Source organism: Lepisosteus platostomus, chromosome 12 (genome assembly GCF_059453375.1).
Source record: "Lepisosteus platostomus isolate fLepPlt1 chromosome 12, fLepPlt1.hap1, whole genome shotgun sequence".
Lineage (NCBI taxonomy): Eukaryota > Metazoa > Chordata > Actinopteri > Semionotiformes > Lepisosteidae > Lepisosteus > Lepisosteus platostomus.
Window position 1 is genome coordinate 43,529,954 of NC_142622.1, and position 27,490 is coordinate 43,557,443.

General features: G+C 41.6%; 1 protein-coding gene and 1 non-coding gene across 3 annotated transcripts; one reads left to right on the plus strand and one right to left on the minus strand.

The window, feature by feature from the left end:
• Positions 1-1,761: 1,761 nt before the first annotated feature.
• trnar-acg (transfer RNA arginine (anticodon ACG)) lies at positions 1,762-1,834 on the minus strand. Its single transcript has one exon. It is a non-coding gene; the product is annotated as a tRNA-Arg (tRNA).
• A 2,512-nt stretch (positions 1,835-4,346) lies between these two features.
• Positions 4,347-26,820, plus strand: sacm1lb (SAC1 like phosphatidylinositide phosphatase b). 2 transcript variants are annotated; one of them, XM_088602118.1, is made up of 20 exons: positions 4,347-4,502; positions 9,197-9,294; positions 9,971-10,045; positions 11,195-11,322; positions 12,694-12,843; positions 14,202-14,261; positions 15,046-15,079; positions 16,577-16,678; positions 17,076-17,161; positions 17,825-17,911; positions 18,354-18,422; positions 18,516-18,595; positions 19,311-19,409; positions 19,998-20,136; positions 20,982-21,051; positions 21,145-21,217; positions 21,822-21,915; positions 22,029-22,121; positions 22,399-22,456; positions 22,815-26,820. In XM_088602118.1, the coding sequence occupies exons 1-20, from the start codon at positions 4,474-4,476 to the stop codon at positions 22,949-22,951; spliced, it is 1,761 nt and encodes a 586-aa protein (XP_088458244.1). In that variant the 5' UTR covers positions 4,347-4,473; the 3' UTR covers positions 22,952-26,820. The 2 variants fall into 2 exon arrangements, with proteins under 2 accessions (XP_088458244.1, XP_088458243.1); XM_088602117.1 differs by lacking the exon at positions 4,347-4,502 and adding an exon at positions 8,322-8,407.
• The last annotated feature ends 670 nt before the right edge of the window (positions 26,821-27,490 follow it).

Here is a 27,490-nt window from a genome sequence, read left to right on the forward strand (position 1 = left end):
CGAGACTCCTTCAGGAAACAGTTGGATGTAAATTTATATTCACTTAGCAAATAAACAAGCAGCCAAGATGGGACAAATTGATTTTTTTTTTCATTTGCATCCTCTGTGTTCTTGTTCAGACCCTTTTCCTGTAACGTTTTTAACTGGGGGAAAAAAAGTACAGCAAAAAAAATAGTTCACCATTTGCTGCATGTTTTAGCCATCAGCTTTCTCAATCGGTTCCCTCCAGCTGTACAGCTGGTTACCAGCAAGTCAAGTCACACACTCCTAGTTCCCAGTGCTGCGGAAACCAGGGTGACCTCCAGTCTGATGAAGCTTAAGACCTTTATTTCCCGTTTTGTCCTTTCGGTTTGGGATGAGCTGTGCTCTGATGAGCACGCTGTATATGAACGAGACGAACACTGCCCTCTGCCGTCTCTCCAGATGAGGACAGATTACCCATGTGTCCGCTTACATGGAAACAATGGGATTTGAAAAGGTAAATTCTCTGGGAACTTTGTAACACATTTAATACCTAAAGGATTCTCTGCGCTACCATAGTGAGTACAAGTTTGTGTGTGGGCACAGAATTTAATGGAGCTAAACCAACTGAAAAAAAAAATACTTCGTTTAAACAGGGAAATAGTCCTGTAAGGTAATGAGGCAATTTGTGCAACTTTTTAAAAGCGCAGTAATGGAATTAAGTGCACAACTAGAGGTTGGCAAGTGCTTTAACACTTAAAACAGTCAAAAGGGATTCACTGACTTCACGAGTCCGTCACAAAAACGTTGTGTAACGTGAGACGTCTAGAAGAGATCTTTTCGTAGAGATCGGTCGAGCCCGGACTGAAGAGATCCACACCACTGCCCTATTTACACATATGTAGAATTGGACAGCTTAAACTGAGTACACCAGGGAGAGACAAGGGGGTCTTTGTGTTTGACATTACAACAGACTGGCTCATAAATCATGAAAAACTCAAGTTAAACACGTCAACGCGATTAAAATGTGCCCAGTTGTAAACTGGGATAAACGCTGAAGTGAAAGCTGGATCACTCGGGAAAAAAAAGAAAAGGCAGGAGCGAAGGGCATGTTTTTAGCTCTTATTTGCTCAGCTGCTCTCAAACATCTTAAATAGCCTCATCACTTGCGTCCAGCCATGTTGCAGACTAATGAGGTAATTTAGTGGTTACGCAACAGCTAATAATGACTTCAGTGTATCGCTGTCAGTCATGAATGATCTGTTAGTCGAAATGATACCAAAAGCGTTTATTCAATATCTAAAATCTGTATACTTCGCAGAAATAGAATAGTTCAGGTGGGTAGAGAAAAAGAAGAAGAAGAAAGAAAACACTGTGTTTTCTTTCTTCTTTTTTTTCAGCATGGAATAAACCTATTACTTGTTCCGAAATAGGATAGTGCCCAGGACATGAAATCAAACGTGTCCGAAATTCAGTCTGCGAAAAATCACATCTTCACGCTCTTGATGTGTTACAGTTTGAGACGGCAAAAAAATAATAAAAAAACAGTGAGAAATAACATGCGTGTAGGGACAGATTTTCTTTGCTCCGCTAGTTGCACTCAACCGCAGCAAAAAAAAAAACAAACCTTGTGAATAACAGTTACGCGTGGGCATACCGCAGGTAAGACAGTTTATATTAAATATCTCCTACGAAGGCAATGCACACGTTAGTTTTAAAGCACCAGTGTAGTAATAATGCATTGCATTGCAAACAACGCTTCAAGACAATTTTGTGCTGGCGGAAAAAAAAAAAGTGAGTCGAGCCAGCCAGGAGTCGAACCTAGAATCTTCTGATCCGTAGTCAGACGCGTTATCCATTGCGCCACTGGCCCGCTGCTGCAGAGGAGACAACTTCCCTATTCATCGCCAAACTGGTGCGCCCCGCCCCCGTCTCCGTTCGCTCCTGGCAGCACGATCCAATCACAGCCCGCGTCGCTACCAGAAATGACCCAATCAGAACGTCGATCCTCCACCCGGTAAAGTTTCGCCCAATCGTAGCTCGCCCTTTCTACCAGGAATGAGCCAATCGCGTGTCGGAGAGCGGCGCGCTTGTTCCGCCAATCACGCGTCGCTGCGGCTGTTCGAACTCGCGGCGCCAGGGGGTCTTGAGCTCGTTTATCTCTCTCTTTATTTATGTATATTGTCTCTGCAAACATACTTTTCCTGTGTGCACAGCGCAGGACACGTCTCCCGTGTGCCACAGTTGTATGCGTGGGTCACGGTTAAGCCTGCGCTCTTCTTAAACGGTTCATTTCACCTTCACTGTTGTAACTGGCAAACACGTCAGCCACTCGTGTGTAAAAAAAAAGAAACTGGTTTGAAATGCAAAATGTCTTGAATGCGTCTGAGCAACGGTGTCTTTTGAAAGTAACCAGAACCTTGGACAGCCTTCATGATGTGTTGCTTTAAAGCTCTTAGCCAGGTCACTTTGAAGTAGCAACACTTATTACACAGGCACATGAAGAAGGCTTCGCAGCCGAAACGTTGTGTTCTCTTTCTTTTTTTTTTCAGCATGGAATAAACCTATTACTTGTTCCTATTTTAAATAATTGTTAATTCACAGCCGAAACGTTGTGTTTTCTTTCTCCCTTTTTTTCCAGTATGGAATAAACCTGTTACTTGTTCCTTTGCAGCCTACGCATGCTGACGCAGCTCCCCACCTGAATTTGTTCATCTTAAACAGAGAAGACTACAAAGGAACCCGGGTCAAGTGTTCAAAAACATTGACAAAGTCAACCTAGTGTATTTCTTCAGACTGAAGAGTGAAACACGAAGCAGGAGACACAAGTGGAAAGTAAATGAAAGTACCGTTAAACCAGAGAACAGGAGTTACATTTGTATTCAAAGGGTTGTGGGGTGTGGAAGAATCTGTCCGGCTACATTATTGACACTGTCGCTCTTCTTTAAAGAAACAGTTGGATGAGCTCCTGGGACCAATTAACTACGAAATACCGACCAGGACAGATGTCCCAGTGACCGCCAGTCATGTGACCTTTCACGTGTTCTCATGTTGGTAAAGAAAAACAACTGGGATTGCTGTTGCTCTTTACGTATTAAGGATTGTTTTTATTTTTAGTTTTGTGTTGCAATTCACATGAAAACCTGTTCTGGTAAATCTGGCTACATAAGGTGTATACTGTGGTTGACCTTGAACAGCCCGTTAAAGACAAGCATGAGGTTTAACATCAAATAGTTGGGATGCAGATGCTATATGCGTTAATTACTATGAATAATTAATCGATTCATGAAATGTTATTTTTAAGTGTCCCGTGAATTAAGTTTAATAAGTACATTCGTGTCGGTTATCATACTGTTTCGTGAAAGTTGGAATGACAAGTTATTTTAAGAGTCCACTGAAATTGGCACTAATGTTGTGCGTATCTTTTAAACATGTCAAAGAAAATCAGTTACTAATCTATAGGGTTTTTTTTTTTTTTGCTTTTACTCCGTCGTGATTTTCCCGGTATGGAGAATCGAAGTCACACCTTTCGGTTACAAGGCGGAAACGTCAAACGTTTGTATGACGTCATACGTGACGCAGGCAATTCCTGGTAGCTCGGCAGCGACTAGCAGGCGATATATGTAAAGGTACATGTTAAATTGAAAGGTTTTGATATTATTTTATATTTTGTTAGATCTGATTTGGATAAAGGATATGTTTTTATTATGAATCTGTTAATTATTTTGGCAAAATATCCACAAATGTAAATGGTCCAATACTGCTCCCTCTATTCATGCTTTTAAAGTTGAATTCCTTTTTCATTTTCATTCTATTGGAAATTAAAAGAATCAAAAGGAAAGACATACAATGGACATTTCTAATAAGTATAATTTTTATTCTTTACTAGTGTGAATTACTCTGGCTTTGAAGTGTCTGATTCTGTATATATGTCTTTATTCTGTCTCCTTTTTTGTATTTCTGGTGTTTAAATAAAACAATATTTAAAAAAAAAGACTAGCAGGCGATACCTTCTCTGACATGACGTAGCCAAAAAAAGTCAATGTTTAAGAATAAAAGTTGGCAACTCTGATGAACACATGAATACACAGTTCAAATAACTTTATAAAGATAACCTTTCGCTAGACAGGCTGCATAACTAGGGTTACTAGTCGTGTTCAGTTCTTCGAGTATTTTTTTTCTATTTATTTAAAGTATACTTAATTAAAGCTGTTGAATATTGACATAACCTGAAGATTTTCATTGTTGGGAGTGCAGTGCCTATCGGGATTTATTTATTTTTGTACTTGTCAGTAAGAACACCGCTTCACCGGCCAAGAGCAAACCTTTATAACTCCCCCCCGCATCACCACTGAAAAGAATCATCAGATGAAATAAATAATTTTTTAAAAGAACGAGCTTGTTTTGCAAACGAAGCGCCGGTCGGCGGCGGGTCGCGGTTTGAAAACGAGCTGGCGGAGCCGCCGACGCGACGCGACACGTCACCGAGGTCAGAGCGACACCGGAGCAAAGATGGCGGCCGCCTACGAGAGCTTTAAGCTGTGAGTGCATCCTATTTTTACCTTTCCCCCCCCAAAGACTTCGGCGATTCAGTGGACGGGCTGAGTTCATGCTAAGGGGAGCCAGGAGCGGGGTGAAAAACGGGGGCGCTGGGTGCCGTTCCTGCAAGGGCTTGGACCCGGTTTATTTTCCTGAGGAGTGCTTGTCACGGCTATGGAGCTCTTGGCTGTACTTAGTACTCGGAAGTGGCGAGTCGCTCAGATGATCGGGCGGACTGAGCTGGACTGAGCTCTGCGAGCGGTGAAAATAAGCGAGGTCACAGGGCTGTGGTGCATGTGTCCGATGCCGCGTCGGCTTAGTAACAGACCCGTTTTTGTGTGCAGAGGAAAAGCTTGCAACTCGGGATAATTATGTCGGGGATTGCCGTATGCCGGGATGCTTTTAATAAAAATAAAAAAAAAATCATCCCACCCAAGCCATGCAGAACTCTGCTTTAGATTTCTGTAGGTAAGGGATCGCTAGCGACGACACAGATCTAATTCCCCTCGTTTACAGTGACGATTTCTACTCCACTGCCGGTATAATTTCACTGACTCCTTCAGCAACCCAGCAGTCAGAGCAGGAAGTCCGGTGTTCTGTAGTTAAACCGGGCAAATCGTATTTAAAGGTGGAAGCGTCTGGACTGATGGTAGTGACATTATGTTTGGGATGATGGGTATTGCCGTGAACACGTAATTAAGAACTGCTGTATCCGTTTGAAATAAACGAAAGAATAACCTGCAGTATGTACAATTTCATGAGAAAGACTGAGTGTACCCTTTGCAAAATGTCAGCAGTAACATTCAGACTGTGTATGGTAAGATCATGCTTGAAAGACAGGTAGACAAGAAAAAGTGGTTACCAAAGTGACTACTGGTGTCTGTCCTGGCTTGGGTAGTTGAATGAAGTCGCTTTCTTGTAAATATGGAATCCCACACCATGTTGGGTTCCAGTGTATTTCTATTTCTTATCCAACAGCGCAGTGCACGTTTAATTTTAAAAAACAAACTACATATAAGAAGAATTTCAGTTTTTTTCAGCTTTCACCCACATGAGATCTGATGTCCTGTTACGTCTTCAATAAAAGAACAGAACTCTGCAAATACAGGCCCACAAACAAAAGAACACGACTGCATATTTGGAGGTGATTAGTGCAGTGCCACCGGGATCCGTTACCCAGCCCTGTTGTTGAAGCCGATCCTTGATTTCTTTCGGGGAAGCAGCTGGAGGAGATCCTCCGATCGGTTACCCACTGACTACCCAACGGGCCAGACGGCCTCCTCTCGCTTGGAAAGTTTAAGAGTTACAAGCGCTGCGAATCTCAGTAGTGCAGTAGCTGTTGGGTAGAATCATGGTGGTGGGTCATGGGTTCGATCCTGGACTGGTGAACCCTCTGGGTGGAGTTTGCATGGCCTGCCTGTGCGTGTCTGGTAAAACGTGGGGAACTACTGTAGGTGCGTGGAACTCATGGTGAGGACGAGTGTGTGAGCCTCGGCAGCCTCAGCCCGGATTGAGCTGTATCTCCTGCTGTCTTCCTCCACCACTCCTGCTCTGTCTGAATGTGGCTGCTGTCCATCCCTTGGAATCCTGCCGCTCCTGCTGGAGTCACAAAGCCGAGGAGACGTGTGCGTAGTGCCGGCGCGCCCTGCCCTGCGGGGGTGAGCCCGTGAGGTATCTCCGTGAGGAGATAAGAGACCCTAATATATACTTTAAAAGCAGTCTTGTGCCAAAAACCATCTGTACCCAGTGCCAGATAAGATTGATTGCTGTTTTTGTAGCTTTGACTTCCAGTAAGCCATTGGCTATATTCCATGTTCTTTAAAGTAGGTGTTTAGGGAGAGTGATTGATTTTCAGGGTGTGGTCCAGTAGGTGCTGGACGAGGCACACCCAAGCAAGTAACCGGTGTATTGGAAACAGATTTTGTAAGTGCACACATATGAGTCCTGCTTCTAGGTTTGAAAGTACAGTACTTAAAATAGCTCCTCATAGGCGCCGTAGCTGTATGGAAAACTTGTTTTCAGGTTTCGGAGAGTATTCTAGATTGCTCAGATTGACTGTGGGCTGCCCCTTTCATGTAAATATAGTAAGTCATGCGAGGCAGAAGCAGTAGGCTTCACTACATTTAGCAAGCAAGAGTGTCTCGGGATTACTGACTTTTGCTTTCAAAGCTGCGGAAAAGGCTCTGTGGGCTGCCAGTGTCTTCAGCCTGCGGGTATACCATTGCAACGTATTGTAAACAGGGGTGGGGGATTCACAAAATACAAATCGATTCACTTTTTTTAGCCTTTTAAATTTAAGGGCTCGCTTATTAACCGAAAATATGCTGTCTGTCCACTCAGTGCGTTCAAGACTTCACATCCTGATTGTTTAGATGTTGCCTGAGGACCAGTGGATGTTAATGTCTCGCCCACCATTATATAAGTTTATAATAGGACTGGTTTGCTTTACACATTTTGCTTTAAAGGCAGTCTTTACTGCATTAAGGTTCCTCAGTGATACATCGGTGTCTCATTATTAATTTCCTGTACTTTCCTGTTTTCGCTCATACATTATTTTCTCAACTTCCTGTTAGCTTGGCTGTTCCACAATGTGCTGTGAACTGGGCTCTTGTCGGCTGAGCACTCAACAAACTCAGCTCTCATCACTGCTTCCCTAACCTGACAGACGAGTCAGGACTGATCCAGCTTGTTCCTAGGCTGTGTTGTAGGTCTCTGAACCTGTCATCACAAACAGGGCCACTCATGTTTATCGTAGGCTTACAATCCCATGAAATCGATGTGCATATTGCCATTTTGTGATTTATCTTTTCCTGGAGCGCATCAGTTGTGAAACTTATGTCTCGTCCGCTTATGTAAGGAGCTCGCACAGCAGGGCTCTTCTGCAAAGGAGCCAGTAATATTTAAGCTTTTGTGCTATAGTGTGTAACATAAACCCAAGAAGAGCATTAACCAGCAAAGACTGGATTCCTGTATGAGTCCCTTATGAATAGTTTGCATCCTGCCTAACCTGTGTCAGCAAGAAATCTGAAAGAGTAGCAGAACGCGTTGTGTAAGCAGGTTTATGGAATGTGCATCCTATTGTTTTGCACGATATTCCAGTATACTGAGTCCTGATAAACATGCTGATTAATAATTCTTCCTTTTGTGATGAAGAAGTCATCCTTAAAAGTCTTCCAAATGGGGCTCCGTGTACTAGGACTTATGAGCAGAGAAAGCAAAAAACACAATAAACCTTCTGAAAGAATTGAATTTATTCAATTTGCTCTGGTCAGAAAAGTGCTTTATATTGTGTGTCACAACATGAGATGGTAAGACCGGGACAGCTACAGTATATATTTGTGCCCTTTCTAATAATTTCACACTTGTCTCCTCATCAGGCCAAGGCTGAGATAATGAGGAGTGAAGTGTTTTTCAGCAGACAGGTTCTCCCTAAAGGAGCTGCAGTACAGATTTTCCATCTGTTGCCCTAGAGTCCAATAACCCATATTTAGATTAGTCTGTAACCTCACGTCAGGAGTTTATCATCTTGGCACCAGCCATCAGCCTAAAAACTAAGACATAACTCGAAATACCTTGGCCTACATGTGGCAGATTCGAATTAAACTGATAAGGATGATTTAAAATGCTGTACAAATGAACTTTTTCTATTCAATAAGGGTGTCACACATTTTCAGGTAGTGAAGATTTTGAAGTTCTGCTTCAGTAAGACAGGTTTAATCAGTCCAGGCATAATGTGTTCACACAACGGGTTCCACGAGTCGAGAAGCAGTGTTTTTATATTGCCAGCATGTAGGGTATCTAATGGAAACCCAGTGAGCTGGAGTTCAGGATGAAAGATGTCCAAAGATAGCAAGCCACAATCCAGCAGTGTGGATGCTTTGGAAGATGTTTTATGTCAGTTATCAAGGTTTGTTTTGGAAAATACATTGCATTTTATAAACGTGGAAAAAAAGATTCAGGGCATTCATAATTCAATTAGGGCTTTGCATTTCATATTGTCATTTAATAGAGGAAATGTGTATTTACTCCAGATTTGTGTTCCAGGCTATTGTAATAGTACTTTCTTTTTAACAGTCCTCTACAGTGCAGAGTATTGTACAGTGTAGAGTAGTCTACAGTGTGTTCTTTGTTGTACTTTATAATTGTATCTGGGAGGTGAAAGCTTACTGCTTCCCCTTGGTTCAGACATTAAACATCACAGTCCCCTTGTTTATAGCTAAATGCTTTGCTCTGTCTGTAAGGTTTGGCCTACTACACTATAGCCCTGCAAGCCCCGGTTCATCTTTTCAGCTCACAGCACTCTACTGTACAGTGCAGCGCAGCAGAGTGAGAGTACAGCAGCCTCCTAGCTGGTGCTGCAGGAATGCTAGCAGCTTCTTCACATTTACACCCAGCTGTGTTTCTGGCTTTTAAGAGGTAGCGGCTCGTCTTGTAGGCCTGATAATCTTGGTACAGCTGAGCAGATCTGACAGCAGACCTAAAAAAATGCAGGTGTGGCGCGTATTAGTAAGGCTTTAGTACTAGAGGATGATGTCTGGGACTGAAAAATGTCACATGTACAGACAGAGTGCTGTTTGAAGATGAGAAGAATCAGTCAGCTTGTGGCCTTCGATGTAAATGAAAGTGCTGTGAAAAGAAACCTGATTTTTAGGCTTAATATATTTAAACTGAGCAAGCATGTCACTCTCTTTCACAGGCACACAACACCCGAGAAGTTCTACATAGAAGCTTGTGATGACGGCGCCAACGATGTCCTCGCTATCGACCGGGTCTCCACAGAAATGACCCTCACAGGTAAAGAGCTGGAGACCCCACAGCCTGAGGGGGACATGTCTCTCGTTCTGCCTCTGAAAGGACAGGAAGAGATTTGCCTTGTTTTCATTAATATGTTTGGGCAGTTTTTCATTTTATCAATATTTTACCCTGTCAGGACATAGGACATACCACAATGATATTTAAATATTCAAATTATATACTCAAAGCTGAAGTACTTTTTGTTATATCGAAGGAATTTGTTCTGCTAAGTTTAAAAAAAGTTTTTTTTTAAATACATCATATGCTGGACCTCTTTTTTGTGCTAGAGGACTGTTTTTCAGGTAGCATTTTATGCAAAAACTGAGTTATTTGCTAGCAGATGGGAAAAGGTCATCTCTGCATGCCAAACTATAAATGGAGCTGCAGAGCATGACATAGTGTATCACGAACATCCTGAGAAGACAGAAGTGGAGAAGGCAGTTCTGAGATCAATGCGTTTAGTGTCTCGGCCAATTTGCATAAAATTGGTTACTTTCCAGAACTGTTCCTTAAAGAGCTAAATCTGCGATCCCTGTGATATAAACTCTGTTTGTTTTATGCTGCTCTTGGTGTGTGAGAGCACATGTTGATGTGGTTTCTGGATTAAAAGGCCTTGTGTTCAGCATGCTGAAAGCTTATCTTCTCCGGGAGTGTGACTGGTGTCTTGTTTCCTCAGTGAAGAAAGACGTTCCTCCTTCAGCGGTTACCAGACCAATATTTGGCGTCATGGGAACAGTACGCCTGGTTGCAGGTGGGTTGGTGATACTGGATTGTCAAGGCATGTTCTTGTATTCAGTGCAAGAAAAAAGATATAGGAATTAGAAAGTGAGGTTAGATCTGTACGTACACTCCTGCATAATTAGAAACTCAGTTTCACTGTGGGGTTTCTGTTTACACTGTGACGAGAGTGATGAAGTCATAGTAAGTCACCCTGGATATTTGTAAGTAAATTATTACTAATATGGTAAGTGAAAGAGGGATCAGGTGGCCAGCAATCCAGAAGATGCTTCTGTGGATGCAGCATGTTCACTGTGGTTTGGTAGTTTATTGCTTTTGAGTTTTTTTGTGCACTGTGCTCTGGTCACAGATGTGTGCTCTTTGTAGGTTAGACACTATAGAAGAACCAGTGTACAATAATCCATATATATATAATAGACTAGATGGGCTTTATTGACATATCTTAATAAAAAATTCTGCTACATTAATTCTTAGGAGGAACTACCCAAGTGAAAAATAGATGCTGTATATTCTAATACATCTGATGCATTTGCTTAGTGCAGGTCTTCACAAGGATCACAAAAAATAAAACAATTGTCTCAGTGGAAATACTCAGGAATTGGGAAAAACCACAGGACAGCAGGAAAAAGCAAATGACCAATAATAAAGGATGTAAAGACAGAAATATGGTCAACAAAAGCCAGGATGTTCACTTGGGAACATTTTATCTCCTGTGAGGTTTAAAACAAACAAAAACCCCATAGTACTTTGGTATTTGTACATGTTAAATCTCAGCTTGGATGGTGTGATTCACTGGGAGATAAGCAGACGTTAAGCACCGTTTCAGCTATTTTTGCTTTAGCTGGAACACGTTTGTTCAGAGTCGTAATAAGGATTTTCGCTACAAGTGGGTCACGAATGTAATCCAATGCAGAATCCTGGCGTTCAAAAGAGAAAAATCATACGCTGAGTATTCAAGCCAGAGCTATTTTTTGGTCAGTAGTCATAATGCACTTTCACACATGAGGTGCTGGCCTGAAATGTTAAGCCTGCAACTGCTTCTTCTGTAGAAGTAGGAAATAACAGGCTAATATTCTACTTCATCTGGTGAAAGAGAATTGTTTTGTTCTCCTAGAGCTAAATAATGATAATGTTCAGTGAACTTTATTTTTCCCCCCCGCAGGCATGTATCTTATTGTTATCACCAGGAAGAGAAAAGTTGGAGACTTATTTGGTCATGCTATCTGGAAGGCAGCAGAATTTGATGTGATATCTTACAAAAAGACAGTGTTGCATTTGACAGACAATCAGGTAATGTTACAGGTTTTTATCCGCATGTGGTTTGTGTTTATCACACTGAAGACTTTAAAGCTCTTTTCTTACCATGTGTTTTTATGAGGGAGTGAAGGATACACTGTACATATTCCTCATACATACATATTTTGGGGGTTTAAAGCCCATTTTTGTTATAAGTGTAGAAAAGTTTTAAGGTCTTTCAAGAGGTATGAAAGCTTTGGGACATTTGTCTGCATTCGTTACCCTTTGTGTGAGTAAGTATTCCTTTGTAACAGCATCCAGAAGAGGGGAGACATGGGAGACTGAAATAGAAAACGCTTGATACAACCTCAAATAAAACTGCTGACAGCCACAGGTTTTTTGTTTTTAGTTGCCGTAGAGAGGTGAAGATGCAGAAGGCTGACCCAGTGTGTAGTCTTTGGTTGCTCGGTGTAGACTCCAGACCGAGCATGAAGAAGAGCTAGGCGAGCGAGTGACCTGAGCAGGCTGTTGAGGTTTTCCCTGTCACGAGACTGGACTTGATGTGTTGGAAGCGTGGTGGAGAGGGGGGGGCAGAACAGCATGATTGCTGAAAAGGCTTTACAGACTTTACAGGATGAGCCAGGTCCCCGCATCAAGAAGCAATGTAATCAGTCTTATTGGTAGCTGGTTTTCGGTTTGTCTGTGGTGCACGTCTTTCATATAACCGGCTACCTGTCTCCTCGGCGTGCATGTGGTTGTCCGACCTATGATGTGTTGGATCTCCTCGATTAACCACAATATAGGAAATCAGTATTTGCTCAAATAAACCCGTCTCTAATAATGTTTAAATAAGCTAGTGAGAGTCTGGCCTTCAATACTGACCGGAACAAGGACAGGTTTGAGGAAGAGGAGGAGGGAGGTGATGTTCTTTATTTCTCTTTCTTGCTTCTGCTTATGCTGTGGTTCATCACTGTTGAAGGTGTATTCTTCAATAGTAATATGAGGGACTTAGTCATTCGCAGTGAAGGTAATTATCCCGAGTAGATCGTCAGAAACACCCTTTGATCATTTGAGTTAAGTTTCCCCTTCATGCCCTCAAGACAGTCCTCTCTGTTCTTAGCTTTCTGAACTCAGATCTTGCTTGGTAAGGAAATGCATCTAAACTTTGCTGTCCCAGGGTGAGGACAATATTGATTGACCTCATGCGCATTTAGTTCACATTGCTTGTTAAAGGGGGAATATGAACTTTTTCAACTGGATAAAGTAATTGTTAGGGTAGTTTTTTTTAGATTTAAAAGCATTTCTCTTTTTCATAATAAAAATTTTAAACCCACTTCTCACAAGTTGGTTAAACCCTGCAAACCTACCCTCCAAAACTGAAATGTTATACTTTTTCATGAGCATGAGTATTGTTCTTCTTACCAGATGCAAGACAACAAAACCTTCTTATCGATGATCAACAATGTCCTGAGCACAGATGGGTTCTACTTCGCCACCAACTATGACCTGACCCACTCCCTACAGCGCCTGTCCAACACCAGTCCCGAGTTCCAGGAAATGAGCCTGCTGGAAAGGGTAACGGAGTTTTCCTGGGTCTCCGCAGGCTTAACTTTTTGTAGGACTGATGTAAATACTGATTAAAACAATAAAACAGTCTTCTGAGTTAAATTTGAACACTTAGTCTTTCTTCAAAAATATAGCCTTTTAAGTAGTAATATACACTTATTTTCATTTATAAAACATTTAAATGTCTTGTAAAGTATAGAATGTCGATAGTGAGAGAGCTAAAAGTATTGCAGTATGAGGTTAATGAAGTTACAGGCTAAGAAGGGAATTTGATGGTCAGTAGCCATAGATCACTACATACTTAAACTTTTCCATCTCTGTTCATGAATCAATGACTCAATCATGCATTAACCGGTGTAAATTAAAAATAAGATTTTGGTAACGGATATTATTTCTTCTTCGTCTTTATAAAAACACGTAGCCGTATGTGATTCCTGTCCTTTTTCTGAAAATAATTGCAACATCTGAAAAAAAATAATGTTGATGGGTTTTTATCTTTTCATCAAAAAAACATGTTGGCACTGTCAATGTAAGAGAAAAGTTCTGAAATTAAAATATATTTAATATATACTGCACATTTACTCTTTTGAAAGAGTTTAAATGTCATGTTTATAAAGCTTTGTATTTAACAATAACGACGGAAGAGAAATAAGCCTGGGCACTGCAGACCAGCGCTCTCGTTCATAATAAATGAGGCATTCTGGTTCAGATTACAGTGTGAAGTTCTTGGCAATGAATTAGTTACATAGGAACTGTCTTTTCCATGTCATGCAAAACCAGAAGGGCTTGTAGCAATCTAAGAAACAAATATCCCAATGATTCTAGGTTCAGGATGACGCCTATAATGGAAGACCAGTTATACTGTAGCACGTTTTATTGACAGTTCAAATATTTTCGTGTTTTGGTTATGAGTCCTAAACATTCACAAAGTTGTGTTTAGTTATACATTTTCTTCAGTCCACCGCTTAATTGGAACAACCTAACAACACCAGCTCCTGAACAAGCTTTGTATAGAGTCACCAAAAATAATCAAATAGCCAAATAGTGATTCAACAGGCTAATACTGTAAAGTAAAACATTTTGTTTTTCCCTATTGTACAGTACCTACTAATTGTGCCTAGACTGTATGTACAGTCTCCAAATATCTTTTTTTCTAGGGATGTTTAGCACATGTCCTCATTTGCTTTTTCTGGTGCCTGTTGCAGTGACTTTGTGCATCTGTTTGTTAAAGATTTGCTTACGAACCCGGGAGTAAACATGTGCCCTTATAATTCTCTCCTCCTTTCCCAAATAACGGCGAAGGGCAGGGAGCTGGACAGACAGTATGTTTGTGTCTTGACATATGGTGCTGTTTCTGGTGTTTGCAGGCAGACCAGAGGTTTGTCTGGAACGGGTATCTCCTGAGAGAATTCACAGCACAACCTGAGGTAAGTGTAGGGGTTGGGCGGGGTTTTAATCATTCAAAAAAAGGTGTGCTTTCTTGGGTCTTCATCTTTAAACGTTACATTTATTTTGCACCTATCAAGGTCAAATGCACAAGAGCCAGGAATTCGTTTTTTACAGTTGCAAAAACCAGATGTCACAAATACTGGGCTCTATTATTTCGTTGCCAGCAGAGCAAATATTTGGTGTGAAATCGAATGAGTGCAGTGGAGAGGGGAGCAAAGAAACTGCACAGGTCCTCAGTGGTGCTGTGCTGACTTGTGAAACGTGTTCCGCCTGACCCCTTCCACAGTATTTCCCCTTCTGGCATTATTTCCACATTTCTTCTTAAAAATTGGGAAATAACCCAAGAACGACTTTGAGCGCTTGAAAGTTCAGTTGTTATTGGGCCATTCAGGTACCAGTAAGTGGATTTCACAGAGCAAATGCAGTATATGAAAGCACCTATCCTGCATGAATTCTGAACGCATTTCTGCGTATAGAGGATGTGAGTATAGTCCGTTTCAATCATAATAAAATATACTAAAAACAACAGGCATTTTGGCAGATGTGCGATTAACACGGAGCCATTTCTTTTAACCTCTGGATTTGTGTCAGACGTGTCAGTAAAGTCAGGATTTCAGTATTTCTCCTGAATGGGACTGGGACTAGATCAGTCTTTTTCCTTCCCCTCAGTTGATTAATTCACACTTAGCCCAATTAGGGCTCTCGCAGCAATTCAGTTGACGGGAGGTTCATTAGTGTGCTTTTCTTTCATCTGTCCCACAGCTTCACAAGTTCGCCTTTCCAGTACTACATGGATGTATCCTTTCCTGGCACACGTTAGTCTTGCTCATCATCATATGATTTAATGTATGGGAAAAGCTGTGTATCAGAGAATTGGTTAGCAGTGTGTTGAACACGTTTGGACATGCAGACTTCTATCCTGTTAGACATTACTTTAATACGAATGTGTCTGACATCTAGATCAAACAGCCTTCTATGCAAAAGCAGTTTTTGTGAGCAATGGCCTTGGAGCTTGAAAGAAGCTTTTAAAAAAAAACAAAACGCTGTATTCATGCCTTTCAAATAGAGCTTTCTAATTGTCTAAGTCTGCCAAGTGTTGCCGTACAGTGATTATTAATACATGTGTAAAGCTTCTTTTAATGGATTAGCTTTTTCACATGCTTTCCCTTGAGTTTGAGTAAGATTGCAAAGTCTGTATTAACTTCGGATCTCGGAGAATTAGATCCAGTTATTGTTACTATACTATGTTTTAGTCTAATTCCGAATTGTACTTCCTTTAATTATTTTATTGTTGGTGCTGTTTAATTAAGTCAGGAATCTGTGTTTTTGCCTGCTACAACACTCATTAATGTTAAAAGATACCTGGGGAGTATACATTGTGGAAACTGAGGGGTTTAGTGTTTATAAGGGGCCACTAGTGAGAATTGCATTGTAGCACATTTGTGTTTTTATGCCCATAAGTAGTATCCGTAATGGTGTTTTAAAAGAATCGGATTGGTCTTACCTGTATTTCAAGTGTTATTGCTTAGTCAGGTAGGGAGAAGGCCTGAAGTAATTTTATATGGCATTAAGCTACTTTCTCAGCAAACAATCTGGTTGTAGAAGAAGAAGAATCTGGAGCTGCATTTTGCCTTTTTAGACACTATCTGGTAGCAGAGGTTAAGGCAAATTTTGGACTGTAAAAATAAAAACATTTGAACGAGGTGCTTTGTCAGTATCCAGGTTTCAAATTAACAAGCAGAGGTTAATTCCACACTGAGAGGCAGAAAAAAAGAAATAAAAACGCCATTTCAGCAGTAGAGTCTTCTTCAGGCATGTTGCAGAATGAGAGAGACTGCAGGAATAGGAGACTGAGAGACGTGTAAAGAGAACTTAAGAGAGTGTGAATTTGTTTGTGTCAGAAGAAATGGAAATCACAAACTCCAAGGAAAGCGTGAAAGGCCAAAGTCATGAAAATACAAAAGTGCTAATCGCCTACACTGTGTCACTGACAGACGCCAACGCGTCGCAAAGACATTAGTATATGTGGAAGGTCACACTAGTAATAAGGTCTATGTGAAGGCAGTCGCACCTTAAAGCTGTCCTTTATAATGTTCTCTGCAGCGTCCTTGCCCAGCACTGATTAGGAAAATCGAATTTTTGGGTTTTGAGACAAAGTAGACTGCTAGATTGGCTTTTCAGTGGTCTGAAAAATTGCGTACAAGCGAATTCTCCCATTTGCCGAGAACTGAAATCATTGCACCAACTCCTGGAAGACTGGTCGCACGGTATGACCCTGAACCCCAGCCCCCAGTCATCGCTATGAAGTCCGGCTGCATCAATGGCAAGATCTTCGACTGGGTCATCATCTCCAGGAGGAGCTGTTTCCGCGCGGGCGTGCGGTACTACGTGAGAGGTGAGAGCTCCCTCTGCCCGCCTGGTCCGTCGCACTGTCCTCGTCTGACTTCCTTTCTCTTGCGCTGCCTGTCCCTTGTCCTCCCCGCAAGGGGTCTGCAGTCCCACGAGGGGTTTACTCACCTCAAAACCATCCAAGTGATCTTAGATTTAAGAGTACAAGCTACCTTTCTATGATGGTTACAATATTTCTTGCATGGCTTTGCAGACTTGAACTGAAACTGACGTGCGCCCCGTTTTCTAACAGAACACCCCTGTTTACTTGCGAAAAACAAATCCGCAAGAATACCCTTGATTCCTTGCTTACAATATGGTGACACCTTTAGGTCCGGCGTCTTGATCAGGCTTAAATAATTCCCGTAATGTATTTGTGACACAGAGTGGTCTTGTCTTTCTAGGTATTGACTCTGAAGGGCATGCTGCTAACTTTGTGGAAACGGAACAGATTGTACAGTACAGTGGGGGTAAAGCTTCGTTTGTGCAGGTGAGCTGAAAGACGAGGGTTAAGTTCAACATACCAGCCATAGACGGAGAATAACCTTCATCTGCAGTGATTTGCTATCATTGCCACAGGTGCTGTGTGATGTGCTTCTGTATGAATTGCCATAAACATGGATTACATGTCGATGTCCATCTGTGCCAAACATCTTATAAGGGATTTGCGAATGTCCAGCGTTATTCGTGGATGTTTATCTCTTATGTTTCTGCTTATTGAATCACTGAAGTACTACTGAGAATTTTAAAGCATCATATATAAGTTTATGATGTCTTGCTGTACAATGATTTAGATTCTGGCGCAGTGGCCGTCACACTGGCCCCTCCCCATGTGGGCGTGCCAGGCGCAGTGGCCCTCCCCCGTGTGGGCGTATCCAAAGCAGGGCCCCTCCCTCCGTGGGTGTGCCTTCATTCAGAAATAAAGGCAAGCAAGTTGAGGAGGGGCTGTTTGCTGAAGTTACTGAAAACAGTATCCTTGAAGTAAGGTATTTTTGACGCTCAGGACAAACAAACTTTGCATTTGTGAGCAAACAACTCAATTAAGTCAAAAATTAGCACTGGGGATTTAGAGATGTTTGGGGAAAACAATGAGAGCCTTAATTTTTTTTAAGGTAATGTTACATTACAGTTTTTGCAACCCCTTACTTTTCAGACTCGTGGATCCATGCCGTTCTTCTGGTCTCAAAGACCAAACCTCAGATATAAACCAAAGCCACAGATAAGCAAAACAGTGAATCACGTAAGTTATTCCCATCATTACTTACGGCTTTAAATTCACTGTCTAGCATGTCAGTCTGTTCCTGAAAACACCACAGACGTATCTGTGGAATCTGTATTTAGGGCCAGGGGCAATTTTACCAGGAAACGTCTTGTTATTGTTTTTAAACCACCATTAAAAGTTGAAACCGCTGCTTTTCTGAATGTAGAAAGGATGAGAGAGTCCAGTCAGTTTTACACGTACCTGAACTCTTATATACACAAATATACTCATCTGAAGACTCTGACAACCTTTATACTCATTCTGTGACATATCACGGTTAAAGCAGGAGTGAACATATTAAGGCATTTTGCAACAATAGTTGAAAATTTAATATACACCTGCTCTGGAAAATATACAGTATGTAGTGTTTTCTTTCTTAAAACTTTGTGCATTTAATGTTGCATAAAATTTTTCTTTGTAGTCTGATGGTTTCCAGAGGCATTTTGACTCACAGATTATCATCTACGGAAAGCAAGTGATTTTAAACCTGGTACGTCTTTCCCCCCCGTCACATTTCCATTTCCGAAGGGAGGAGTTTGTAGCATGCACATTGAAGAGAAAATCGAACCCGTTTTCGTTCCAGGTCAACCAGAAGGGCTCTGAGAAACCCTTAGAGCAGGCTTTTGCCAAGATGGTGTCGAGCCTGGGCAATGGCATGGTGAAGTAAGTGTGGCTCAGTTACAATCGCAAATGGATCATTCTGTTGCTCGAAAACTAATGGTTATTAGAAATCCATTGATGAGAAGCTGCCATTCTCCTGTTGAATACTCGGAATCTCAGGTGCGTGGCCGTCTCAGGCGTTGTTCCCTGGCCTGTGTCCACACAAATCTCAAGTTGTGCGCATTTTTTCCGCGAGTGACAAAAACGTGCGCGCACTAAATTGAGTGTATGTAAAAGTGTAAACCTGAAATTATTTTTTGTTAATATAGTCGTTCTCATAGAAGCATAGAGATCCAAAAGACCGGGACAGCGACTCAGCGTGCCCAGTCATAGAGACTGAGTGTGGAGCGAGCAGGAGCAGTGAGGTTCGAGACTGCGAGGGCGGAGATATCGATTATTGAGTAGAAATAACACTGCACACAGCCAAATCGAGCCTCTCGCATCCAGTCCCATTTGGTCAGTTTAGCATTTTTCAGTTGACAACCATGTTTGTTTTATTATGATCATATTTTGGGGGGAATTTATATATTTTTAATTAATTAATTACATTTCCTATGTGCGCTGATTTCATAACCTGTGCGTGCGCACACATGCGCACAGCTTAGAGGGGACACTGGTCTCAGGCCTAGGTCAGGAGTGTTCTGGGTTTGAGACGGTCAGCGCTGTGACCTGTGATTTCAGCATGAACACAAGCTGTGTGTCTCCCTCCCCGGCTCAGATACATCGCGTTTGACTTCCATAAGGAGTGCAGTCGCATGAGGTGGGACCGGCTGCAGACCCTAGTGGACAAGGTGGCGGAGATGCAGGATGAGTTTGGGTATGCTGTTCTGTTTGTTTGGTTTTTAAGTCTGAAGTCTCGTTTATATTTGATGTGGAACCTAAAGTAGCAGGCTTTCGTTTGCTAATGTCATTTTACGCCTTGTAACGGGATGTAAAAAGTTTTGCGTGTAAGCTCCACGTAGCGTATAGAACTTCGATCTACCTCATTCTGTTAAGGAAGCTGTCTTTTATTTTATTTTTCCTCCAGAAAAGCAGTAATAACAAAAGAGCAGCTTTTACTTCTGCATTTGGTGTTGCGTTCTTTACACAGGGCAGCTCATCCTTGAGTGCACTGGAATAGATGCACAAATGGGTGACGGACGGTGTTTTATTGACATCGCGACCATTTGAATGCCATTTTGAGCCATTTGTAGATCTTTGTCGTTGGTGTCATGCCGTGATCTGATTGATGAGGGGCGTACAAGTCCCTGATGGGCCAAAAGCTCAGGATCAGGAGTGCAAGTGATCAGTAAGAGCTGACTAGTGGTGCTCGACGAGCTCTGTGACTACATTGCGAGGCCTTCGGGCTTGAGGCTGCAGGGCGGCACCCTGAGCGGCCGTGCCCGGCTGTGGGCTCTCCCCGCAGGTACTTCCTGGTGGACGCGGAGGGGAAGGTGCTGCAGCAGCAGGAGGGCACGTTCCGCAGCAACTGCATGGACTGCCTGGACCGCACCAACGTCATCCAGAGCCTGCTGGCGCGGCGCTCCCTTCAGTCCCAGCTCCAGGCAAGCAGCGGGCAGGGGGGGCAGGGGGGCAGCGATGAGGTGCTGACAGAAGCTCTCCATGTTCGTCCGGAGCGGAGTTACAGCCCTGCTGTAGTTGCGCCGGTTGCCTCAGGTGCTAGCTGGCAAACTAGCGGCTGGAGCTTTTCAGTTCTCTGAGCGGCTCCTGACATGTCTCGCCTGCTCCCAGCATGCCTCGTTGGCTCACGCAAACTGCAGCCTGTGAAATAAAAGCGTTTCGTTTCTATTAGGGTCGTGTACATTCAGTTGCATCCGAAAAGTACAGTTTAACATGTGAACTGTAAAGCCTGGCTGTTTTTTTTTTAATTCTAAAAGAAATGAATTGGCTACTTTACCCACCTGAGCCTGTGGTTAGATTTAGGATAGTTTTTTTTTCTTTTTTCTCTCAGTTCCGAGCATGTCACAATGTTGTGAAGGGCAATCATGAATTTGCACATCATTTGCATAACTAGCAAAGCTTTCTTTTACTGTGTCTTGCACAAGTGCTGTCCCACTGTTGATTTTCATCCACTCTGATCCTGTCCTGGGAGGGTGGCATGTACGTCTTTCTGAAGGCATGACTGCTGTTGTAGGCTCGGAGTTTTGTTCTTGAACTCTGTGTTATTTAATCGTGTGACATAAACTATTTTACAGTCCTCTCCTTTCAGCCACAGTGGGAGGGCAGCTCATTTTTACACGGAGATGGCACTGTTTCAGTGATGCACATTGAAAAATAATTGCTGTTTTACGTGAATTTATGATGAAATAACATTGTAAGGTTGTCAGACTTTAAATCGCTTGGTCTCCGTTGTATTGTTGATCGCATCAACTTCTGTTGCCTTTTCCAGAGGCTGGGTGTCCTCCATGTTGGACAGAGGATTGAAGAACAAGCAGATTTTGAGAAGATCTACAAGAATGGTGAGCGATGTCAGGTCACGAGCTCTACCAAGACCCCTGTTTGTTTGTTTTTTACTGCGTCATTTAAACGGTTGTCACCTGTTCTTTTGCCAGCGTGGGCAGACAACGCCAATGCTTGCGCCAAGCAGTACGCAGGAACAGGGGCCTTAAAGACGGATTTCACAAGGTAATACTCTAACACTCCGAACATCTTACATTCCCCCGGCTTCTCATTCGGAAAGATTCCGCTTGTTCACCAGCCTATTGACCTTCACACCTTATAACAGTTTATTTTTTTCTGGCAAAGTAGAAAAGCAGGAGTTTTTTTTTTTTAGTTAATTTTTAGCATCTTAAAATCTGTAATTGAAATCAGCGTTGCAGTACCGGGTCATCTTGTCCACTTTAACGAGTCTTGATAGATCGGTCCCAATTGAGACTCCCTCGGGCTTATCTGTGTTTGGATTGGAATATTTTTCACTAGCCCCACAGCCCAAGCCTTTTTGTGCTGTCTGTGAAGGAACAGTGGATTTCAGTGGCAGGGAAGGTCAAGTGTTAGGCCAGCGTTCAGACCGAAAGGGCCCAGCAAACTCGACCAAACCGTTTTCACCCCAAGCAGAAACTGAAGCTCACGTTCACAGCCCACATGAGGACAGGCTTGTTTCCTGTGGTCTGAAAGCCTCCCGTCTGCCTGCCAGTACCATAAATCACACCTCCCCTCTTTGCCAAATCCGGGAAAAAAAAAGGGAGAGTGGTGTGGACGAGGCTGACACATTCCTCACGTGTCTGTTCAGGACTGGCAAGCGGACCCAGTGGGGCCTGGTGCTGGACGGCTGGAACTCCATGATCAGATACTACAAGAACAACTTCTCGGACGGGTTCAGACAAGTAAGCTCCCATCTCCTTTAGCCCACTAGCATGTCAGTCCAGGCTTAACCGAGTGCATAATGGCGTACATCATGATACCTGCCATAACCCCTTCCCGCAAATTCCGTCTCCAGGACTCCATAGATCTCTTCCTTGGGAATTATGCAGTGGATGAAGCAGACGCTTTAACTCCTCTGCACGTACAGAAAGACTGGAAGTTCCTGACTGTGAGTTTATCCACAATACCGGAGGGAATGTCTGCTTAGCTAGGTGGTTTAACAAGCTGTACGCTGCCTGAGGTGGAGTAGTTTTATGAAACAATGTCTTTTTTGCACGTTCTGTGCTGCCAAGCACGCCTAAAAACTGCTGGAGCCTGTAGCTTCTTGCTGTCATGTCCAGGAAATGTGTTTGTGCTTCACCTGGCAAACACTTTGTGTTATTATCCCCTGTCAGGTATAATTGCCCTTAGAGTTTTTTTTATACATTTCTTCTTCTTCTTTTCAGTTGCCTATCATTATGGTAGTTGCGTTCTCCATGTGCATCATTTGTCTCCTAATGGCAGGTAAGCATTCAGTATCCGTTTACTAAATAGCCCCTTGTTTTAAAATGAATACCCATTGAGATCACTGCGCTAACAAATACAAAGATACTGCTCTTCTGAAGCTGTTAGAAATACATACCGTATGTTTTTTTAAGAGTGAAAGAAAAAAAAGAGGCCAGTAACATTTGGCCAGGCCTTTGTATTACAACGGGCTTACATTATTACATTATTGAAAGTACATTATTAGTCTGAGCTGTCTCAGCTAACCTTCAGAGCACTTCGGTGTGCGGATTCTGATCAGCAAGGGCAGCTGAGACATTGCAGTTCTGTCGTGCGTGATCTTCTCACCTGCTGCGCTCTTTCGCCTGTGTGCTTGCAGGTGACACCTGGACGGAGACCCTGGCTTATGTGCTGTTCTGGGGCACAGCCAGCTTCGGGACCGCAGCCATCATTCTCTTCAACGGCAAGGAGTTCGTCGATGCCCCGAAGCTCGTCCAGAAGGAGAAGATGGACTGAATGTGTGCGTGTGGAAAGCAGATCAGTTACCACGATTCCTCCCTGCAGGCCTGGAGTTTGTACTGACCTGCTCTCCACACCATGGCAGGAGGCTATCCTCATAAGCGTTGGGTTTTTTTTCTTTCGTTTTATTTTTACCATCAAGAAACAGTTTCTGTCTTTGGGTGTTCAGGGGGTGTGGGGATCTAAAAGAAGCGTCATACATCCGGAAAACAAAACCCCTCCTCAGTGTCTGACACCGTCCGAGATTTAAATAACCGCTCCGTTTTGCTGTTCACCCACGTGCAGCATCTTCTACAGGTGATGTTCAGATTCCAGCAGATTGTACCGCAGCACTTATTCTCCTCTTGCAATTCCCACACTTCTTACACAGAGCAGAATTTGCAGTCTTGGTTGGCTTTTGCACCAAACAAGGTGTATAACAGGGCCATAGTCAATTCCAGGTTTTTTTTCCAGATTCACTCTTTCAGATTCAAATCAATTCCCAATTCCAATTTCTTTTTCACAATCCCTGAACAGGAACTGGGAATGGACCTTAACCCAGACCTACAAAGAAGTGTTAGCATCGAGAACACTATATTCCATCCTTTAATGGGATCTTTATATGGTCTCAGCATTCAGTATATGCATTGTCGCTGGTTTAACACCCTTTTTAATTAACATACTGACGGAAGACATTTGTAGTGTCCCGGTAGAAATTACATGAATACTTTGATAAAGTGCAGTTTTCCTTGTCTGTATGTAATTACTTTGTTTTAACTAAATTAATTACTTTGAAGAGGATATACCAAAAAGCCTTATTGACAAAAAATAATTGCATGATTGTCCAAAATAATAAAGGAAAGGAAACCAGAATGAAATCAAGGTGAAAGAAGGAATACATTTTCCCTTTTCACCATCTTATACCTTACAATCTTCCAATAAAACAGTCCTTTTACATTTGAGCTCCTGTGTGGGGGAAAATCCCAAACTCCTGAGAGTTGTGAGGTTTCACAGGTGTCTCTGAACATTGCCTGAACATTTTTGTTCTTTGCACAGTCACTTTGTAGGAGATTATTTTTGTAAGTTCTTTAACAAGAAGTAAAGTTCCTAGGAGTAACACAAAATACAGAAGAATAACATTTTGAAAATTGCTGCTAGAACCTTTGAGACAATAATCATCATACCTCAAAACTGGGTATGAATTTAAGTTGTAGAAAATTAACATTGCCAGATTTAAGATCATATAAAGTTCCCATCGGACCAAATCATTTTAACCATGTAAAGTGCCACATTAGTGTGGCTGGTCTGTCTGCTTTTGCAAATGTTCTGTTTGATTGCTGGACTTAACACCACTGGGTTGGGTTTTGACTGGTTGCATTGTCATTGTGTTTTGTCTTGTTGTATTGTGCTCTCAGCTCTGCAGTTAATCAGATTTCAGCTTGAATGTCTGCCTTACAAGCTGTTGAACAATGGGGAAAGTGTTGATAGACCTATGGTATATATTAATAATGTAAATTATAATGTTTCTTTCTGATAAGTGGGCTTCAGGATGGTCTTAACAAATCAGAGAATGTATAATTGGTTAACATGCCTTGTATGTGTTTTTCCACTTTTAATTTAGTGGTCCAAACCATAAAATATTAACAGTGTTAACACATTCATTATACTGTATGTACTTTTTTCCCCAGGTCAGCTTTTTCTTAATAGTACCTTAGCAATTTAAATAGGAAATCACAGACTTGAGATATCAAGTTGTTTTAACCTTTGGTGCAAATAACCTACAACTTACTTTTACTCTTTTTTGCATGGAAATTCTTCATTTTTTTAAAAAAAGCATTTTAACATGATGCAGATACTTTCAATAGAAAAACAAAAGAGTTGTAGGGATTTGTGTTTTAGGTGGACAGAGGTACAGATCCACCCGTAGGTTAAAAGAATACCAGCCTGCTCCCCCTCAAGTTTGTTTTCAGTGCGATCTTTGTCTACATATACAAATGACTTTCAGATCTTTTTTTTTTTTATTGTGTAATATATTTCCTTGTAATTATGTATTGGACAGTTTCCTTGCACTTCATACACAGTACACATCTCTGTATACAAAGCTATATTTGAAAATGACTTGCTCCAGTGTGGTTGAGGTAGACTTAATTTAGAGAAAGAAAACAATATTAAAACTCATGTTGTATTGCAATGACTGCTACAAAACATGTCAATTCATCTGGATCAAATGCTTTACTGCCCTTAAAGGGAACATTGCTGTTTATACTGTAGAATATGACTCCTGAGTTGTTGTACAGCTCTTTGTGCAGATGTAGTGGATATTGGTAAAATCATTTCTGATCATTCTTTTATGTCCTTTCAGTGGATGATATGCTCACCATTCTGTATATTTACCTTGGTAATAATGTGAGAGATGGATTAGGGATATTATATTTCACTTTGTCTCATTAGATTTAGTTGATTTCTAAATATTGACACTTGGTTAGTGTTTTACAGGGAGGGCTGTCTTTAACTTTGCAATAAAGTCATTAATAGATCAACATCTGTTTCATTTCCTATTTCAGTCATTGCTGTTTTATTAGTGCTTTTCCTGTAATGAACTTGAGAAACCATTCCATTATTCAGATGTAAAACAAAAACATTTTCATATAAATGAAGAATAAGGATTTCATTTCAATAATGACAAACCCGGTATATTATTAGCGTTCATATTTTACAAACCCCTGTTCTTCCTCTTGGGGTTACATGTCATGGACAGAGTTATATAGTTATAAAATACAGTAGAAGTCAGGGATGAAAATGGGAGTAGTCTTTTAAAGGTAATTTTTGATTAAACTAAGTGCAAAGGTCACCTATCTTTAACGAAATAATGGTTTAATTGTAACTTCAACACTGCAAGTTAAAATTAAAATGTTTTGTACATCCAAACCTATTTGGGAAGATGTTCTAGTTTCAATCCACAAGTCTGAGCAGTCGGTACATGTACAGTGCACCGATATTGAGACTAGCTTTACAGACTAGAGCCTCTATCTGAGCTTTGCATTTGTAGTTCAGTGTTGTTCTGCACATGCCCAGTTTGGAGACGGTGCACAGTTGTATCGCTGACGGGCTGTATGCTTTCTGCCTTGTTTTAAAGAAATGGAACTGCCACAGCTTTAATTCCATTGTCATAGAATGAATGCATGATCATTGCAGGAACTTTCGTCCAAAGTGAATAAATTCTCAAATTATGTCAGGTTAACATGGTTATGGCAAGAGATTTGCATGGATGTGCCCAGGTTACTTGATGTGCAGGAAATTCATCTGTTTGTTTGGAATTTACAGTTGTATCTTGTATCTAAATTTAAGTAGAAACTTTTAATGACGGCTATAACCCTGGCCATATCGCCATGCATGTGACACGATTTAATCCAAATGCTACATCATTGACTATACATTGTATATTTATTGCATGCTTGCTGCTTTTTCTTTCTTGACAGATCAAGTACCATGCTTTTCACACATCTATATGCCTGTCTGCTTTGATCTAATATCTTTTGAGAGTGGATAAGATAATATAATGACCATTACCTAATTACTGAAGTACTTTATTACCATTTGCTTTGGCTGAGTACAAAAGAGTCAAGATAGCTCTAGCCATCATGATAGAATGGATCCTATTATGTCTGCTGTGCATAAATACTAAGAAGCCAGTTCTCTTCCTAATGTATTCAAAGTAAGGGGTAGAGAAAAAATATTTCCAGTGTGTTCAAAATTGTAATGATTTTTAAAAATGTTTTGTTGTGGCTGTCTGCAATACCAAAATATCGTTTTCTCACTTCTGTCATTCCATGTTTTAAGTGGTATGTTTTATTTGACAGAATTAATAAATTCTCATGAAAAACAGACATTTGTAGTCATTTACTTCTGATTTGTCTTCTGTGTGTGCCCAAAACCTGGCTTCTTTTTGTTTTGTAAGCGATTCAGCCGTGACAAGTTCGTTATAAGGAATCATCACATCTAAAACAAACAGAGCAAGTTTAATGTGGTCGTTTCAAAACTGCACAGGAAAAAAAGTCCCAATTTCTCATTATAGTCCTTAATAACTGCAGAGAATAATAACTGCATGGTTGTGCCATTTCGCCCCATCTTGATGGAACAGACGTTAAGCTGCAACAGAAAATAAATGTATTCTACATGGTAAAACTGATAAACATTTGACAACTGATATATGGCAGTAAGGTATTTTTAAAGTTTCCAGTCACAGAGGAAGGGTTAGGCAAATATTTATGCTTTTATAGTTGCTGGCGTGGAAGCACATCACCTGAAAGTTATGGGCGCTGTTACCCCTTGGCACCGTGTTTCAACCAGCATAGACGAGTAATAAGACCTACGAGCGTAAAAACGGCTCTTCCACATTTCGAGAGGAAACGCATCTCGAAAACACTAGTGCACTGTGCTTTATTTTCGATAACACGTTTCCACCCACAGCAACGAAACGAATCTCCCAGCTTCGTCCTCGGCAGACACCCTGCAAGAGGGCGCCGTCTTCTTGTTCCTCCACTGAGTAATGAAACA

Bases quoted from the DNA above. Each gene is read 5' to 3' on its own strand.
- sacm1lb (XM_088602117.1), top strand. From the start codon at position 8,337: ATGTCCAAAGATAGCAAGCCACAATCCAGCAGTGTGGATGCTTTGGAA. The intron at 12,844-14,201 runs GTAACGGAGTTT...TGGTGTTTGCAG, and splicing joins AAATGAGCCTGCTGGAAAGG to GCAGACCAGAGGTTTGTCTG. The intron at 18,596-19,310 runs GTAAGTGTGGCT...TCCCCGGCTCAG, and splicing joins CTGGGCAATGGCATGGTGAA to ATACATCGCGTTTGACTTCC.